The 20,257-nt window shown below is 46.9% G+C and overlaps 1 protein-coding gene across 1 annotated transcript in view; it reads left to right on the top strand.

The window, feature by feature from the left end:
• Positions 1-9,167: 9,167 nt before the first annotated feature.
• Positions 9,168-20,257, top strand: part of LOC311322939 (ankyrin repeat and IBR domain-containing protein 1-like) — a 28,927-nt gene continuing 17,837 nt past the window's right edge. Inside the window, exons 1-3 of the mRNA XM_084455057.1 lie at positions 9,168-9,389; positions 15,122-15,293; positions 19,003-19,134. Coding sequence (XP_084311183.1) covers positions 9,202-9,389; positions 15,122-15,293; positions 19,003-19,134 — 492 coding nt within the window. The 5' untranslated portion in view covers positions 9,168-9,201. The remainder of the gene's footprint in view (positions 9,390-15,121; positions 15,294-19,002; positions 19,135-20,257) is intronic.

A 20,257-nucleotide genomic window follows, 5' to 3' on the forward strand; every position in this document is an offset into this window, starting at 1 on the left:
GTTCAATTGCTCAAGTGTTGTCAGGTGTTGGTTCGAGTGTTCGAGTGTAGTGATGCATAGTCAGTTGTCTATTGTATGGACAAGGTGCAAGGTGTCACGTGTTCACTTGTTGGTCCAGGGGGTGGCATGTGTGCCATTGTTATAATTAGAGTGAGGGCCTATGTATAGTACAACCAGAGTACTATAAACAACTGACTCTGCACCACTGTACACTCGAACCAACACCTGACAACACTTGAGCAATTGAACACCTCGTCTATACAATACACAACTGACTCTGCACTACTGTACACTATCACTTGAATCAACATCTGACAACACTTGAGCAATTGAACACCTTGTCTATACAATAGAGAACTTACACTGCACTACTGTATACTACTGTACAGTATACTTGACATGTTATGTAATTGCACTGCCTGTATCATGGACACAGTCACAACCATCCATGATCAGATACTGCTGTCTGGCCATGTCCTGTCCGGGTGGGGCTTGCACCTGAAGACCATCTTTGGGGGGGCTGGACATCAGCGTTGCACAGCAGCCGACACCTGACTGGTGTTGCATCACTTCTCTGGCCTCAACCACACCAGGCATCAAAGCTGCAACAGAACAGAAGGGAGATTGAAAATAGTGCATTAAAATAGTGCATTAAAATATTGGCCAAAAATAACATTTATATAAAGTTTTTGTCGCGTAGACATACAGTACATTTAATCTGCATAATAACATGATATGGTGGTGAATAAAAACAGTGGTCAGAGCAGATTCCTGGTGCCACAGCACAGGTGGTGTTGTAGTCCTATCCCCAACTGAAAATATTGATCTAGTGATTAGTCAACCCATTGCTAAATCACAAACTACTAAGCTGTCCCATAGGAATAAGCCTATAACCATACCAGCTGGGCAAGATGACTTTGCTAGCTACCTAACCTAACCCTAATGATATTGCCCTGCTCGATTGCTGTGCAACATATCAACTGACCAATTGTTCAATGTATTTCACTGGCTATTCTACTCACGAGACAGTCCCTGTCAGCTGACGTTGCTTGCTGTGTGAATAGTTTAACTACGTACGTTGTGAAGCAAGTGTTGGTGACAAGGACTAGCTAGCTTGTAGTAACTATCCTTAGCTAAAGCACTTTGAGAGAACGTGCACAGTATCTCCGACTCCTCGGGCCTTGAGTTAGGTAGCTAACACTAGCTAGCGTGTTAGCTAGCACTAGCTAACGTTAGCTAGCTATCATTGGGCTTCATTTCCTGAACTTAGCTTTAGCTTAGCGTGCAGCCAGGTTATGGGTTACTGTTTACTTCAGATATTACTCTACATTTCAACTAGCCCTTCTCAGTCCCGTTGTCGCATTCCGCTCGCTCATGCCAGACAACAGTCCTTTGCTGGTCCATTCACGTTATTAAATAAATCGGTGTCGGCCTAGTTAGGAGAGGCACTCATATTTACAAGTGTCAGATAAACATGAAACTTCACTTACCTAAGCAAACGGGTCTATTTGAACAAATGCTGGGTTTTGAAGCCTCTGCGCTACCAATAAATAACTTATTTAGACGCGTTCTGTCCGAGTGAAATTATTTTTCCGAGGTAGTCTTCTTCTGTGGTGGTGGCGGTGCTTTGAAGCTTCAATCCAGTGAAACCAGGTAGTCAAAATAACTTGCCTGATATAAAATGGTCACCGCAAATGCAGGCATTTCTGATGATGTTCTCAGTCCAGTCCGTACGCTTAATAATGGCGATTTCGTCTGTCTCCTCTGCTGTTTCAAGAATGCGCACGCATACTTGTGCTGACTAGGCTGTAAAAGGGTCTATAATTAACAAATATGACCCACGCTCGTTACATAACTTCTAGAACATCCAGTGACAAAATATGTCATCGTACCTTGGTATGTCCACACCAAGGATTGAACTCACAACCTTCGGTGATAGGCAGCGCACTGTCCACCCGGCCACCGCTGACCTGGGAAATCTGTGGAGTCTTTTTGTTTTGATGTTCTGGGACCACTGCCTCTTGTGGTAGCAACATAGAACTGCAGGTCAACAACGACAACAGGGAGGGAGCGACAAATAGGATTCCCTCTTCATGGTGTGTCGGCTTACAGCCAACACACAAAAAAAGTAACAGCTGCCACCACTCTAATCCGAACTGACACTCTGATCCTAGACATGTTCCGCTTCAGATAGCTCTATCGCGAAAACTATAAATGTTACAGCTTATATATTGACACCATAGGAATCCTGAGAACATGCAGAACATTTTTATGTATAATATGTCCGTATAGCTTAAACACTGTAGGCATGGCGACAAGTTAGAAAAAGGGTAAAAATGCAAAATTAGCAGCTCAAAAGTTTGTGCGGCTCCATATGTTTCAATGGGGAGCGCAGTTGCCGAACAAATCGCCATATCTCAAAAACGGTAAGTCCCACAGCTTAGATACTTCCACTGTACGAATCAGCACAGTTGTGTGAACGTTTTGATGTATAAGATGTGTATGAGCTGTTAAAACTGTAGGTATGGCGACAAGTTAGAAAAAGGGTAAAAATGCAAAATAACAGCTCAAAAGTTAGTGCGGTGCCATACGTTTCAATGGGGAGCACAGTTGCCGAACAAATCATCATACAGCAAAAACTGTAAATCACACAGCTTAGATACTAACATTGTATGAATCAGCACAGTTGTGTGAACATTTTGATATATAATATGTGTGTGAGCTGTCAAAACTGTATGAGTGCCAGCAGTTTACAAAATGTGTGAATATTTTCAAAGCAACTGCTGCCACCACTCTAAAAACAAGTTACTGAACATTCCAAAAACAGTTTCAAGCAGTTTCAATGGGACAAAAAATAGTTTAAAAAGTTAAATTACTAAAAAACTATAATACAAATATCAAAAATCTGAATGGATCCCTGAAACAGCTAAACATCATGAACATTTTAAAGTTTTAATGAAGTTTCTAGCACAAAGTATGAAGAACTAGTTGAGGTTCAAAAAAGTGGGGAGAACTATAATAAGAAAGAAAGAAAGAAATAGTGGGAATATCACAAGTTGGGCTAGCTTGTACAAGCTACCTAATAAAGTACATAGAAGAAACGACATTTGTCGAAAATGGACACATAAACAAGTGTGGGTAATGTAGATTCACCCACATTAAAATGAGACTGTTTCATAACCAAAAATAAAAAATAAACTAATCGGGGTACCTTTAATACATCCATGGAAGGCCTCCATTGTTCTTGTACCTTTTCTTATTATTATTGGAGGCCAAGCAGCGCAGCTGCTGCAGCACCCATTGTGTTTGTACCTTTTCTTTATTATTCTTTCTTTCTTATGCCATGGGAGTCTATGGCAGCCTATAGAACTGTATGGTGAAAAGTTGTGAAAATTGGCACACTCATTCATGACAGTCTCCTGAGTCTCCTCTCTCATGAGACTCCTGTCCACACCTCGAACCCTCTAGCGCCACCAACGTGTCAAAGTTGGCAATGCTATTATGCACGCCCGTAAGTCTGATTTTGAAAAACGAGGTACCTTTGAAATCCTTGGCTCAAGCCGAGTTCAACGTACCTCATGACGTCATTGTCCGCTATATTGGATTTCCCACCATTTTGTACTTTGTGTAAAACACTTAAAATGTATCTCCTCCTAGGTTTTTTCACCAATCGGCATGAAACGCAGTATGTACAATCTATAGACCGATGTCCACAAAATACTTACAGGGATTTTTGATTGTCCATTGCGTTCGCTCGTGACAACCAATCAAAATTGGCAGAAAAGCTGCAAAACAGGAACTGGGGTCATATCTCAGTAATATTTTAATCTATCAAAACCACATTTGGCACACTCATCCGGGACACAGCCATGACATCTGTCACCAAGCCTCATGTTGACATCTCGTGCACTCTAGCGCCACCAGCGTGTCAAAAATCCCCGCTCTGAGTTAGCGATGAAAAGCGGCTTGCTTATTGATCTACTTTCGTCAAATATGTCCGTTGGAAAACTTTTTTTTTTTATCCAGGCATCTTAGTTTTAATAGTATAATTGTGACTGAACATGTTTTGTTTGCTAGTAGGTGGTATTCATTCTGTTCACAACAACGCGATGGGCAGCCAGGTGAAATATCTCCAGGGGACCCGGTCCCAGGCGAGTTGAACAGCTGTCCACCCAGAGACGGGATCTCTCGTTGCGGCATGAAGTTCGCGGCTAACCCGCCGAACTTGAAACAGAATGAATACCACCTACTAGCAAACAAAACATGTTCAGTCACAATTATACTGTTAAAATTAAGATGCCTGGATAAAAAAAATAAAAGTTTTCCAACGGCTATATTTGACGAAAGTAGATTAATAAGCAAGTCGCTTTTCATTGCTAACTCAGAGCGGGGAGAGCCATGAACGCGTGTTTGCATTTCACATGAACGCAATCTGTTAGTGGACTACAAGAACGCGTCATTCATACCTTTGACTGCGCATGTCAAAGGTATCAGTGACGCGTTTTTTTCCAAAGATGGCGTGGTTCAATAGGGCTTCACTTTAGATTTCGAATCCTGGGGGCCTGCTTTCGGTCAGCTTTCGGTGTATTGTTAAAGGAGTAGTAAAGGGAAAATGCATGTTTAGCCCTGTTTTAAGGTTACTTATGATTATATACAATGGTTCAGATCAAAACGTTGACAAAACTAGCACTTTTGAGAAAGTCTGATAATTGCTCTACCACGTTTAGGTCATACTACAATGGATGTGGGTGGGCACCTTAAATAGTTCTATGCTAAAAAAAAAAAAATTTAAAAGCCTTTCCAGATGAACTAGAATCTTAATTTATGCTTAACGCGAGTTTAACATGTTTGAATTATTTTTCAAGGTGCCCACCCACATCCATTGTATGACCAAAACGGTGGTAGAGCAATTATCAGACTTTCTCAAAAGTGCTAGTTTTGTCAACGCTTTGATCTGAACCATTGTATATGATCATAAGTAACCTTAAAACAGGGCTAAACATGCATTTTTCCCTTTACTACTCCTTTAAATCAAGTCCACACTACTAATGTTGTATTGACCAATCAGACGCAACCCGAGCAGTGACATGCTTTGTGGACACGCATGTGCTCTGTGATGCTTCCCCCCAACAACAGAAGCGCCTCCGTCTCGCGTTCGGTTCTCCTCGGTTCTCCTCGGCTCTCTCGTGTCTCCTCGGCTCTCCTCGGTGTCTCCTCGGCTCTCTCGTGTCTCCTCGGCGCTCTGCTCGTGTCTCCTCGGCTCTCTCGTGTCTCCTCGGTGCTCTGCTCGGCTCTCCTCGGCTCTCTCGTGTCTCCTCGGCGCTCTGCTCGTGTCTCCTCGGCTCTCTCGTGTCTCCTCGGCGCTCTGCTCGGCTCTCCTCGGCTCTCTCTCGTGTCTCCTCGGCGCTCTGCTCGTGTCTCCTCGGCTCTCCTCGTGTCTCCTCGGCGCTCTGCTCGTCTCAGCATCACTCCCTGGTCTCGGTGGCCAGGATGGCGGTTGAGCTGGCTGGGAGGCCGAGCGTGAAAAATGATTAGCTAGATAATGGCGTTCTACTCTGGTGTTTTCTGGATGTCCAACCGGTGATCAAGTCAGTCGATTGTGTAAGTACAATGTAAACTATGATGGTTGGTTGATGCTGTCAGAGCACTGTTGTGTTGGCACACATCTGCTGCCTAGCTAACAGAGCTAACCAGCTAACCAGAGTGTGTTAGTGAGATATGGGCGAGTCTAGCCTCCTGGAGCTGGTCGGAATCTGCATTGTTCAGGCAGCTTAAATAGCAAAATGGGTTTAGGTCAGCCTGGAATTTGGGAAATGTATGTTCGCCTGACATGTCCGTGAAATGCATTGAGAGTTTGGAACAAAGGAAGTGTATATTTGCACGGGGGCGCATGGGCGCACACACAGGAAAGTCATAGACAGTGTTATTCTGCACACACAATGCTCTCTCTTACACACGGGGCTCTCCTCATAGGCTTTCATGAATGTTGCTACGACTACATTACACATACATTACATACATGTACATTAGAGTGTACTGGGTAGTTACATGGGGTGAAAACAGTTGTTGTTTGGTTTCTGACTGCACTAAGGCGCCAATATCAATCAATCAATCAATGATTGATTGATTGATTGATTGATGGGGTGAAAACAGTTGTTGTTTGGTTTCTGACTGCACTAAGGCGCCAATATAAACTGTGCCAAATTACTAATGTGGCTCACCATTTGATTCTTATTGATCATGGTTTACCAATCAATACTAGTGTAAATATATAAGTATCCCACCGACCTGGTTAGTGTAGAGGGTGAAAGGTTTAGAAAACAGGTTGTTGCTAGTGGTTGGGGATTATGGTGTCACTAGTAGGCTATAGTGTGCTCTTGACAGAAGGACCATGGAAGATTAGAATTAGAGGAATCTCCTTAATGGAGATCTGTGATGTTTTCGAGTTGGCCTTGCGTTCTAGAACAGGCTTCCCAGAGACCTTCTCACTGGACATCACACACATCATGACATGTATTTGACAGCAATGTTATCTATGTAGCCTAAGCCTATATAGCTCCATATATAACTGAAGATGTGGGCATTAAAAGTTCAACCGTGTCTGTCTCTCCCTGATGCCCACTAGAGTGAGTGTCCGAGACCGAGAAGGGGAGTAAATGGTAAATGGTCTGCACTTATATAGCGCTTTTCCACCTTAGTGGCACTCAAAGCGCTTTACAATGGCCTCTCATTCACCCATTCACACACACATTCACACACCAATGGCGGCAGCTACCATGCCAGGTGCTAACCTGCTCATTGGGAGCAATTTGGGGTTAGGTGTCTTGCTCAAGGACACTTCGACATGTGGACGGTCGGAGCTGGGATTCGAACCACTGACCCTTCGATCATTGAACGACCCGCTCCATCAACTGAGCTACAGCCGCCCCTGAGTGAAGTGAGCTGGAAGTAAAAGTAGTCAGTGTGGAGCTGGGAGCAGAGCAGACAGCGTGACCTACAAACTATAATACCCACCCAGTCTCTCTCTCTCTCACACACACACACACACACACACACACACAAGCCTATATATACTCATAAAAATGTCTACGCCATCTACAGCAGGCTTTACTGGAGCAGAAAATGATTAAGTGGAGGAAACACTCTAGGATGTTTATCAACAAGAGGATTTAGGCTACAACAGGGCTCGTGTGTGTGTGTGTGTGTGTGTGTGTGTGTGTGTGTGTGTGTGTGTGTGTGAGAGAGTGAGATACAGATACAGTGAGAAACTACCTACCCACCCGCCTACCCACCTAGCCTACCCACCTAGCCCACCCACCTAGCCTACCCACCTAGCCTACCCACCTAGCCCACCCACCTAGCCCACCCACCTAGCCTACCCACCTAGCCTACCTACCTAGCCGACCCACCTAGCCTACCCACCTAGCCTACCCACCTAGCCTACCCACCTAGCCCACCCACCTAGCCTACCCACCTGGCCCACCCACCTAGCCCACCCACCTAGCCTACCCACCTAGCCTACCCACCTAGCCCACCCACCTAGCCTACCCACCCACCTAGCCTACCCACCTAGCCTACCCACTTAGCCCACCCACCTAGCCCACCCACCTAGCCTACCCACCTAGCCCACCCACCTAGCCTACCCACCTAGCCTACCCACCTAGCCTACCCACCTAGCTTACCCACCTAGCCCACCCACCTAGCCTACCCACCTAGCCTACCCACCTAGCCGACCCACCTAGCCCACCCACCTAGCCTACCCACCTAGCCCACCCACCTAGCCTACCCACCTAGCCCACCCGCCTAGCCTACCCACCTAGCCTACCCACCTAGCCTACCCACCTAGCTTACCCACCTAGCCTACCCACCTAGCCTACCCACCTAGCCCACCCACCTAGCCTACCCACCTAGCCTACCCACCTAGCCTACCCACCTAGCCCACCCACCTAGCCTACCCACCCACCTAGCCTACCCACCTAGCCTACCCACCTAGCCCACCCACCTAGCCTACCCACCCACCTAGCCTACCCACCTAGCCTACCCACCTAGCCTACCCACCTAGCCTACCCACCTAGCCCACCCACCTCGCCTACCCACCCACCTAGCCTACCCACCTAGCCTACCCACCTAGCCTACCCACCTAGCCTACCCACCTAGCCTACCGAGCCAACAGTTGAGCTATAGAGGGTCATTGTAGAGAACAGATGGCCTTAGAATGGAGACTAATGATAAAGTCTTACTGCCTGATGCCAGCAGCCATTAGAACAGACATCCTGTATTGTGGAAGAAGAGGGATTGTAGGAGACAGAGGGTGTGTGGGTGTGTGTGTGCGTGCGTGCGTGCGTGTGTGTGTGTGTGTGTGTGTGTGTGTGTGTGTGTGTGTGTGTGTGGCGCGAGCATGCGAGCACACACATGCATGTGTGTCTGTTTGTGTAGGCCTTCCTAAGGCAAAACACAAATTAGGGTTTAGCCTGAAGCTGGAGAGGCAGGCAGGCGGCCATCGCTGGCATTCTTTCACTGGAGAGCAAAGCAAACTGGTTTAGTTTCAGCATATTAGCACTGCATAGCACTGCACACACATGTACACACCACACATGCAGGTTATTGGACATACACATAAACACACAACGCTTCCATAGCGTTTCCTATGTCTTCTTCAGGAAAGTTGACTAGTTTCTTGTTACTCGGCCAGGCTGAAGGTTATTGACTGGTCGGTGGACTTACTGGCCCAGTAGCTGATTATTATTAACCTGCTCTTCATCCTCTTCCTCTCTGTCTCCCTCCCTTTCTCCCCTCTCTCTCTCCCCTCTCGGTCTTCCTCTCTTTCTCCTCTCCTCCACCTGTCTTCCTCTCTTTCTCCCCTCTCTTTGTCTCTCCCTCACTCCTCTCCTGTCTTTTTCTTTATCTCTTTATCTCTTCCTCCACTCTTCCAAGATTATGTGCTGCACACTGATTTATTTGATTGATTGATTAATTGATTAATGGAGCACCCGATTGATTGATTCTCTCTCTGCCCCTCCCACCCTCTCATTCCCACCCCCTCCATCTCAGTCCTGCAGGGTGTGGTCGTGGCGGTCATGTCAGTCTGAGCAGCGGCAGGCAGGGGAGAGGAGGAGGAGGGAGGAGGCGGCAGAGGTAGCAGTAGACGTAGCAGCAGCAGCGGTGGGGTGCTGATTGAGTGGCGCCCTCCAGGGGTTCGCCATGGGGAACACGGCCACCAAGTTCCGCAAGGCGCTGATGAGCGGAGACGAGGCCCTGGCCTGGCAGCTGTACGAGGGCAACCCCCAGTTCAGAGAGGGCCTGGACCCCAACGCGTCCTACGGAGAGCCCTACCAGCTCAACACGGCGCTGCACTACGCCTGCCGCCACGCCATGACACGCCTGCTCAGGTACACACGCACTCATGCAGCACATGTCACATGCATGCACGCACACACATACGTGCACGCGCACACACACACACACACACGGCACTACTAACACAGACATATGATAACACAGAAAACACAAAGTGTCCTTTGATACACATGCACACACACACACACACACACACACACACACACACACACACACACACCAGGGTAGGAATTTAGTCATTTTAGGCCATTTGGCCTTCGGTGTCACTGAATTTTTTAGGGCACAAAGGCCATTGAGTGAAATAAGAGGGTTTGGAGCCTATGAATAAATGACTTTAAAGCAGTGTGATCCCTTTAACTGAATGGTCTACTGATCCCTTTAACTGAATGGTCTACTGATCCCTTTAACTGAATGGTCTACTGATCCCTTTAACTGAATGGTCTACTGATCCCTTTAACTGAATGGTCTACTGATCCCTTTAACTGAATGGTCTACTGAATTTTAACCACCCAAATAAGATACAACTACTGTTCTCTATGCACAATAAATAAGAAACATGAATGACATGAACAACATAAATAGCCTACTTTATTCACTTTTTTGTATCAAATGATGACTCCATAAGGTTGTCGTAAGTCGTGCAATCTTGGTTGAATCATACAGAGCCGAGCAAGCATTATGCCCCTTCTCTGGAAATGCTATGTAGTAATGGTAAATGAACTGCGCTTATATAGCGTTTTTATCCAAAGCACTTTAGAATGAAGGCGTTTCACAATGACAAGCAGCTGCCATGCAAGGTGTTAGCCTGCTCATTGGGAGCAATTTGGCGTTCAGTGTCTTGCCCAAGGACCCTTCAACATGTCGCCAGGAAGAGCCAGGATTCGAACTGCGACCCTATGATCATTGGACAACCCGCTCTACCTCCTGAGCTACAACCGCCTCTCTAGTATAGCCAAGCAACCGACTGACAATCATCCATGCACTTAGCAGCACAATCCGTTTCAGTTGATGTAGTCTCTTTAGTCACAGCATTTTCCTAGAAAGGCAGTATAGTCCAACACACTGTAATTAGGGTAGCTAGCTAGCTATCAATAACTAGCTAGCAAGCTAGCACTAGTAGGGCTGTCAACTTACACAGGTATTAAAAACGGAAGGTTTGACTCAATAAGTCAACTATACCTAGCATTAACAATGTCAGTAATGTAACATTAGCTAACGTTAGCTACCTAACTGAAGCTGTGCCTTTGGAGTTAGCTAGCTAGCCATCACGTTAGCTATCACCCGGCACAAACAGAGACTTTCTCTAATCTGGAAATTATTTTGTAGAAAAAGAATAGTTGGGCAATGGCTAGCTAAGGCATTTTGAACCGTGTCATAATTTATTAGCTATTGATATAGCTAGTCAATTCAGACCTTGCTTGGTTGCCGGCGCTCTCAACGATCCACAACGATCCACAACGATCCACAACGATCCACAACGATCCACAACGCAGCAGCAGTCCTTGCAGCTGGTTGCACGTGCCAGTTTCACATCGCATCAAAGCCACTAGCAGGCTACAATCGTACAATGGAAATCGCCTACCAGTGTAACGTTTTATTGATATCAGTGTAGCCTCACTTGAATTAATTTCGGAATATCAAGAAAATGATAGGAGACCACTGATGGTTCAGCAACCTCGAGATTTAGATAGAAGCAGGGGCGCAAAAGCCATGGTGTCCGCAGGGGGTAGAATTATTTTCGGGGCATCGACGGCATTCATTTCATTTCATTGTGGAATGAAGGATTTCATTTAGGTTTCATTTTTGTCACATGACATAAACACAAAGTATACCTACTTTGTAATGTCAAATTGAAAAAAATGATCTACTTTTCTAAATTAATTCGAAAAAGAAAAACAAGTAAATAATTTACCCTTTTTCTTTGCTATCATACACATAAATAAGCTCTTGCACAATCAATTTTCTTCAGCAGTCACATCATTCATTGAATAGAGTCCACCTGTGTGCAGTTGAGGTATTTAACATGATTTCAGAATAAATACACCTGTCCTTGGGTGCTCCCACAGTTGGTGAATGCATTCCCAAACTAAGACTACACCACGAAGACCAAGGAACATTCCCAACAGATCCGGGACAAGGTTCTTGAGAAGCACCAATCAGGGAAGGATATAAGAAACTTTCCAGGGATTTGAATATCCCCCGGAGCACAGTTAAGTCCATCATGAAAATGGATGGACTGTGAAGTAACCGGGCGAGGCGGGCCGTAGTGAGAGAGACAAGACTGAAGGAGTTGGTCTTCCATGGCTGAGATGGGAGAAACATGGGACAATAGCCCGGCCACTACACATCTGGGCTTTATGGGAGAGTGGCATGAAGAAACCCTCGCTGAAAACAACTCGCATATCATCTCGGCTAGAGTTCTCCTTAAGGCATGTGGGCCTCTGAGGCCTGGGTTACACGGCAACGTTTTTAGAACGTTTGGTTCCCGTTTGCACCTGTGAAGGAAAAACCTTACTTGGTTTAGTTTAGATTTCAAAGAACACGCTGAGTGGTCGGTCAAGCTGGTTTTAAACAAAGACAATAGTTTTATTCTGTTACGATTCTGCAGAGTCGGACTCTAGCACAGGAAGTGAATCCAGGCAGAGTGAGTCAGATGTAGACGAGGTCGATAGGTTATACAGTGAAAAAGGAAGTGACATAGTTTCAGGATGAAGAGGACAGGGAAGTGATGTCACACAGGAAGAATTTGTAGTTTTAACAGACTGATCTATGAGAACGAACTACAAAGTTACAACAACAGTCAAGTAGGAAAACAGAACACTTTGTTGAGACTTGAATTTCATTCACACGCCTCGCAGTTACACGGCGACGGCGTTAGCGTTTTGAAAACCTGTGAAATTTCGAGAACGCTGCGAGGGCTGTTTTTGTTCTCACTTTCCTGGATTCCGTTGTCGTGTAAACGGACGAGAGCGATGTCGTTTTGATAACAATGAAGGACGTTCGGCTGTTGTACAGTTAAATTATAACAACATCATTTTAAAGCCTAGAATGTGATTGTAGGATTCAATGTGATTGCTTAGTCGAAATAGGCTTCTCTTGTCCTACCAAGATTCTATATAGCCTGTTAGTCGAGCAATAAAGCTTGTTAGACAAAAAATAGGCTATAGGCTATATAACATTAATAAAATAGACTTAGAGTTTCCTAATTATATGATTTGTGTTAAGACTGATCACTGATTTGTTCGTAGCCGCTGGAGTGTATTTTGAGCAGGGTGCTGCTGACAAAAGTCTCAAGTCCAGCCCAATCTTTAAAATGCATGGTGCGCATTGTAAAAAGTAGGCCTATCTTTATTTCATTTTGTTTGGATATTCTATTCAATTTGATTATGTTCTGCTATTCTAATCTGTTCTATCTGTTATTCTTTTATGCATTATAATAGTCAAAACGCAATCTCCAAAGACACAGCAGCAACATTATATAATTTAGACAAAGTGCAATCTTCAAACACTAGACTTCGAAAAATGACACCCTCTCACATCCAGACGATGAGTTTTTAGTTACATTTTATACGATTCTGCGACTGGGATCATGCAGGTCATTTGCATTAAGACTAAAAACTTCAGATAATATTAAACAGGCTTGATTTTACCAGAACTTCAAGAGAAAAAGACTTGGATTGCCAACCGGGAGCGCGATTGGATCATTTGGATGGATGGACAAAAGGAGAGGTTATTATGGGATATGATCCAGGGTAGACCAAGTGGAAACGCCTGGTATAGCAGGCCTACATCAAAAGAAACATTATTAGTATTATTATTAATAATAATAATAATAATAATATGATAGGCTAATAATAATAATACAACTATAATGATTATAACTTATGCTGTATAACAAATTAGGCCTACTAGGTAATTGCTAACTAAGGAATACACCTTGATTTGGAAATTTAGGCCTGAGAACAGACAGACCAAGTTTTCCTTCGGTTGACGACAGGCAACAAGGTAACCCAGAGGTCATTCTCGTTCCGTCATCATTCTTGTTCTCAAAACGTTGCCGTGTAACCCAGGCCTGGGTCCAAGTGGACGAAGATTCTATGGTCTGATTCTGGGGCCTGTCTCATTCGCAGTTGTTTCGCCGGTCTAGAGGGGAAGCGCGATGACGCATCGCATAATCTTCCAGTCTGGACCGGAAGAAGAACAGTTGTTATAATGTTTTTACTGTAGGCTGCACATGGTGAAGTTTCGAGTAGATAACATTCGCGATGGCATCACCAGGCATAACACCGACGGAAATTATAAAAGAAGATGCGAGGAGAACTACCGGTTAAGGAAAAATAAAGCAAACGGAAGTAGGAGGCGGGCTCTACAGGCTCGAGCCGGATGAGGGGGCGGGCTTAAGGCAGTGAAGTAAATAGACACCAGGCTCTTCTCCCCGAGGTGACGCGAGGCTACTGGTCTGATGAGACTACAATCAGTTGGCCTCAACACTAAGCACTGTGTTTGGCACACTCCTGAGGCCTTTTTCTTGCTGGCCATGAGGAAGACAGCTGGTGGTGTGACTCACTAGCCCTCCCCTCCTCTTCCTCCTCTCCTCCTCTCCACTCCTCCTCTCTGTCCCTTTCTCCCAGTGATTACAGGGGGCCAGAGGAAGTGGTTTGAAAAGGCCAGTAAATTGTGTGTGTGCATGTGCGCATGTTTCTGTGTGCATGTGTGTGTATCTGCATGAGTGTGTGTGTGTGTGTGTGTGCGCGCGCGCGTGTGCACATTAAAGGAAAGTTAATTGCAGGTCTATTTTGGTCCCTTCCTGTCGGCCCGTGCCGTCACTGTGTGTGGAGGAAGGGGCGGGGCGCAACTATCCATGATGTCTGCTCTATTTTGATATTAATTTCATATAATTAATAATATATGAATCATATTTATATTCATATAAGCTACTATCTTCTATCTTGGCAGAGCCCAGACTGTAATGACTTGTATGACAGCAGGAAACCCCCACAATGTTAGCATTGTGTTATTGGCGCCATTTCACTGTGCCAATGGAGACCACACACACACACACACACACACACACACACGGAGTGAGAGAGAGTGTGTGATCAGGGATATTTTTGCCATGTGTGAGCTGTCTCGCACAGCATATTGCAATTAGCCTAAGGAGTATCTCCAGAATGATCATATTGTCTTAAGAAGAGGACAGGAAGTAAGAGGAGAGGGGGAGGGGTGGAGAGGGGCGTGGCGGGAGGGGGAGGGGAGGAGAGTGGGAGGGGTGGAGAGGGGCGTGGCGGGAGGGGGAGTGGTGGAGAGTGGGAGGGGTGGAGAGGGGCGTGGCGGGAGGGGGAGATATATTCTAGGAGGTAATCAGGAAATGGAGACTAACGACCGTAGGAGCAGCCTGGCTCTGTCTGTGCAAGCGATGTATTTATCTTGGTGTGTGTGACAGGATCGTGTGTGTGTGTATGTGTGTGTGTGTGTGTGTGTGTGTGTGTGTGTGAGAAGGAGAGGGGTTTTGTATGCGATTGTGTGTCTATTAACTTTTGGATGTTAAGCAGGAAATGAGCATATCTCTTCCCCTTCATGCCTCTTCTTTCTCTGTCTCTGCTGAGCTGTTTCATGCAGAACTCTATTGCATCGTCTAAAACCTGAATGGTCCCATTGACCATGTGCTTTGAATAAAGGCTAGTTTTTAAACATCAGTTTCATTCGTTTCTCTCTCTCTCTCTCTCTCTCTCTCTCCTCCCTCTCCCCCCTCCCTCCCGCCCAGGTCGTTCCTGTTCAGTAAAGAGGGGAACCCCAACAAGAGGAACGTCCACAACGAGACCTGTCTGCATGTGCTGTGTCAGGGCCCGCAGATCCTGCAGCTGCCAGAGGGGGCGCTCTCTCCCAGGCTGACGCGCCCGCAGAGGGATGAGCTGCGCCGGGCGGACTGCCTGCAGGTGACTGAGCTCCATCCTAGTAAAGTCATTAGCGCGGTTTTGGAAGTAGACAGAGGATCTGTGCTTTTCTATGTAGTTTATTCCCTTTTTTTCCATGTTATGAAAAGAAGCATGGGCAGGAGGTCCCTATATGTACTCAATCAATCAATCAATTAAAGCTTTATTTGTATAGCGCATTTCATACCCAGAGGCAACACAATGCGCTTTACAGAGAACAAGGGAGGTGGGCAGACATCCCACCTCTACATATTCCAGAGGGAAGCAAAAAAAACAGTAATCACCCAGGGGCCAGATAAGTGAGCTGTAAAAATTCTTCCCTGACCTCTCTCAACAAGGCGATCGAGCAAGCTCCAGGAGTATGTTTGTCTACCGGCTAAGAACATTTATAAAGCAATACATTACATTAAATTACATTTTCAGAGTAAGAGAGGCTAAAAAAAGCATCAATAAACTGACACATGTACAGCACTGTAGATCCAACACATGCCCTGCTCCCGCATGGCTGTCCAACACCTTTACAACTGAGGGGAAGTGCTCCACTCTTTTATTCGTGGACGAGGCTATTTGAAGCAAAAAGCCCAAAATGTTTTTTGTGCGTGGCTGGAAGCCAGGACACCTAGTATAGCGTTTGTCGGGTTATCACTCCCTCCCTCGCTCCCTTACTCCCGACAGTGTTGGCCTGCCGACAATGTTGGCCTGCTTCTCTCTGTTGGCACCACAAGAGGCAGTAGTCCCAGCACACCAAAAATCAAGAAGGACACCAAAACCAACACACCGATCTCCACTGCACAAGTAGAGTAGTGGTCAGAGCACTGGACTCCCACCCGGGAGACCGGGGTTTAAGGCCCGGTGGGGATGACTTTATGGGACTATACAAAACACGTTCATCCTTTCACTCCAACCTTTTTATCCCTTTCCTAAAAGTAGAGTAGTGGTCAGAGCATTGGACTTCCACACGGGATATTCTCAGAGATTACCGTCTACTTACTTCATCACCTAAAGGGAAGTGCATACAGCAGATAATGACTTTTGTCCAGAAACAGAAGTTGAACCAATTGCAGCAAAATATCTAACATTACAGGAATCATCAGTGTAACTGCTTTAGCCACTGACCGCTAACATTAATGTTATGGAAGCTGCTGCTAGTTGTTGTGAGCTCATGAGCTAACTGGCTATCCCGCTCTTATTGTGCTGGATTAGCATTGGAAGCATTGGAACTGATTTGTCCAGGCGACAAGACCTATCTTAATTTATCAGACATTATTTCATGTCATTTCAATTCACAGCTATTTCAGTGTCATGACTAGCGTCCGTCCTACCAGTCCTGAACAGAAACAAGCCAGCCACGCACATAAGCCAGGCTGGACCTGGCCTGGTTTCTCAAAGCAATTTTGAGTTTTTGATTAATGTTGGTAGGTTACTATCAGCCCCTCTAATTTATCGTAGTACAAAATAGATTTTATAAAACCGAATTGGAAGTGGTTTCAAGCATTTATGGATGATTATGTAGAATGTCTAGGAAGGTGAAAGTAAATGTGTGCGTTGTTAATCCCATACAAGCCGGGCTACACACGATGAAATCATGACCAAAACACTCACATAGCAAAACTGCAGTACAGAACTGTCACTTGCAATCTATAAAGTAGCGGGAGACCATCGTTGCTCATATTTGGACATTATAAAGGAGGTGAGCGATTACTATGCGGTCTGCACACGCGCTCTCCTTACCTGGGTTCTTTTTCAGCGTGGGCCTGGACTCTCACAGAGCTTTTGACGCACCGAAAAATGTTCTTGTGTTTAACGTCATTGGTCCCCAACTACCGGGCCGTGGACCGGTACCAGGCCTCGGCACAGGTGCTACCGGGCCTCGGAAAGTATAGCCTAAAATAACTAAAACAAGTGACTAAGAGCATAATCTAGTGCTGAAGGCAAAGTGCAAGAATCACAATCTAAAATACAGTGCAATATAATATAATACAATAAGTGCTTAGGCGGGAGGATTGTTGTAGTACTTCTTGAAGAGATGAGTTTTGAGCCTGCGACGAAAGATGGGCAGCGACTCTGCTGTCCTGACATCAGTGGGCAGCTCATTCCACCACTGCGGGGCCAGGACAGACCTGTTCTTACAGGAAGCCTACTACCTCTCATGCTCATGCTACTACTGCTGTAATAACATCATGCTGAGCATCCAATTAGATCATCATTATTTCTCCCCTCCGATCTCCAATCCCAGAGTTTTGGGCCAGTATTGACTCGATACCAATGCCGTGGATCGGATAATTCATTCAGAACCTTTTGTATAGTTGAATATTGCAATAATAATGTATGGTCACATAATCCCTGGACATCAGCGTGCCACGGCACACCGTTTGAGAGCAGCTGGTCCAGACTCTAGAGTGAGTTGGGTCAGGTATGCTCACTACACGCTCACTACACACTCACTACACACTCACTACACGCTCACTACACGCTCACTACACGCTCACTACACGCTCACTACACGCTCACTACACGCTCACTACACGCTCACTACACACTCACTACACGCTCACTACACGCTCACTACACACTCACTACACACTCACTACACACTCACTACACGCTCACTACACACTCACTACACGCTCACTACATGCTCACTACATGCTCACTACACACTCACTACACGCTCACTACACGCTCACTACACGCTCACTACACACTCACTACACGCTCACTACACGCTCACTACACGCTCACTACATGCTCACTACACGCTCACTACACACTCACTACACGCTCACTACACGCTCACTACATGCTAGTGACACGCCACTACATGCTCACTACACGCTCACTACCTGCTCACTACACGCTCACTACCTGCTCACTACATGCTCACTACACGCTCACTACACGCTCACTACACACTCACTACACGCTCACTACCTGCTCACTACACGCTCACTACACGCTCACTACCTGCTCACTACACGCTCACTACACGCTCACTACATGCTCACTACATGCTCACTACACGCTCACTACATGCTAGTGACACGCCACTAGGGGGCTCTGCTTGACACGTCAATGCTGTCCATGCTGCAGTGGTACTGTAGAGGGGTGAGGGGTATTGTAGAGGGGTGAGGGGTACTGTAGAGGGGTGAGGGGTACTGTAGAGGGGTGAGGGGTACTGTAGAGGGGTGAGGGGTATTGTAGAGGGGTGAGGGGTACTGTAGAGGGGTGAGGGGTATTGTAGAGGGGTGAGGGGTATTGTAGAGGGGTGAGGGGTATTGTAGAGGGGTGAGGGGTATTGTAGGGGGGTGAGGGGTATTGTAGAGGGGTGAGGGGTATTGTAGAGGGGTGAGGGGTATTGTAGAGGGGTGAGGGGTATTGTAGAGGGGTGAGGGGTATTGTAGGGGGGTGAGGGGTATTGTAGAGGGGTGAGGGGTATTGTAGAGGGGTGAGGGGTATTGTAGAGGGGTGAGGGGTATTGTAGAGGGGTGAGGGGTATTGTAGGGGGGTGAGGGGTATTGTAGGGGGGTGAGGGGTATTGTAGAGGGGTATTGTAGAGGGGTGAGGGGTATTGTAGAGGGGTGAGGGGTACTGTAGAGGGGTGAGGGGTACATGGTGCTGAACAGCCTTCACCTGCAGCATCATTGACCTGTGTGTGTGTGTGTGTGTGTGTGTGTGTGTGTGTGTGTGTGTGTGTGTGTGTGCGCACCTCCAGATGATCCTGAGCTGGACCGGTGCGAGGCTGGACCGGGGTCAGTATGAGAGGGCCAACGTCAACGCCACGGACAACCACCACAGCACCTGTCTACACTACGCTGCTGCCGCCGGCATGAAGAGCTGTGTGGAGGTGAGGGTTAGCTGCGTGGAGGTGAGGGTTAGCTGTGTGGAGGTGAGGGTTAGCTGTGCGGAGGTGAGGGTTAGCTGTGTGGAGGTGAGGGTTAGCTGTGTGGAGGTGAGGGTTAGCTGTGCGGAGGTGAGGGTTAGCTGTGTGAGGGTGAGGGTTAGCTGTGTGGAGGCGAGGGTTAGCTGTGCGGAGGTGAGGGTTAGCTGTGTGGAGGTGAGGGTTAGCTGTGTGGAAGTGAGGGTTAGCTGTGTGGAGGTGAGGGTTAGCTGTGTGGAGGTGAGGGTTAGCTGTGTGGGGGTGAGGGTTAGCTGTGTGGAGGTGAGGGTTAGCTGTGTGGAGGTGAGGGTTAGCTGTGCGGAGGTGAGGGTTAGCTGTGTGGAGGTGAGGGTTAGCTGTGTGGAGGTGAGGGTTAGCTGTGTGGGGGTGAGGGTTAGCTGTGTGGAGGTGAGGGTTAGCTGTGTGGGGGTGAGGGTTAGCTGTGTGGAGGTGAGGGTTAGCTGTGTGGAGGTGAGGGTTAGCTGTGTGGAGGTGAGGGTTAGCTGTGTGGGGGTGAGGGTTAGCTGTGTGGAGGTGAGGGTTAGCTGTGTGGAGGTGAGGGTTAGCTGTGTGGAGGTGAGGGTTAGCTGTGTGAGGGTGAGGGTTAGATGTGTGGAGGTGAGGGTTAGCTGTGTGAGGGTGAGGGTTAGATGTGTGGAGGTGAGGGTTAGCTGTGTGAGGGTGAGGGTTAGCTGTGTGGAGGTGAGGGTTAGCTGTGTGGAGGGTTAGCTGTGTGGAGGTGAGGGTTAGCTGTGTGGAGGTGAGGGTTAGCTGTGTGGAGGTGAGGGTTAGCTGTGTGGAGGTGAGGGTTAGCTGTGTGGAGGTGAGGGTTAGCTGTGTGGAGGTGAGGGTTAGCCGTGTGGAGGGGAGGGTTAGCTGTGTGGAGGTGAGGGTTAGCTGTGCGGAGGTGAGGGTTAGCTGTGCGGAGGTGAGGGTTAGCTGTGTGGAGGTGAGGGTTAGCTGTGTGGAGGTGAGGGTTAGCTGTGTGGGGGTGAGGGTTAGCTGTGTGGAGGTGAGGGTTAGCTGTGTGGAGGTGAGGGTTAGCTGTGTGGAGGTGAGGGTTAGCTGTGTGGAGGTGAGGGTTAGCTGT

Source organism: Borostomias antarcticus (genome assembly GCF_949987555.1).
Source record: "Borostomias antarcticus genome assembly, chromosome: 21".
Taxonomy (NCBI): Eukaryota; Metazoa; Chordata; class Actinopteri; order Stomiiformes; family Stomiidae; genus Borostomias; species Borostomias antarcticus.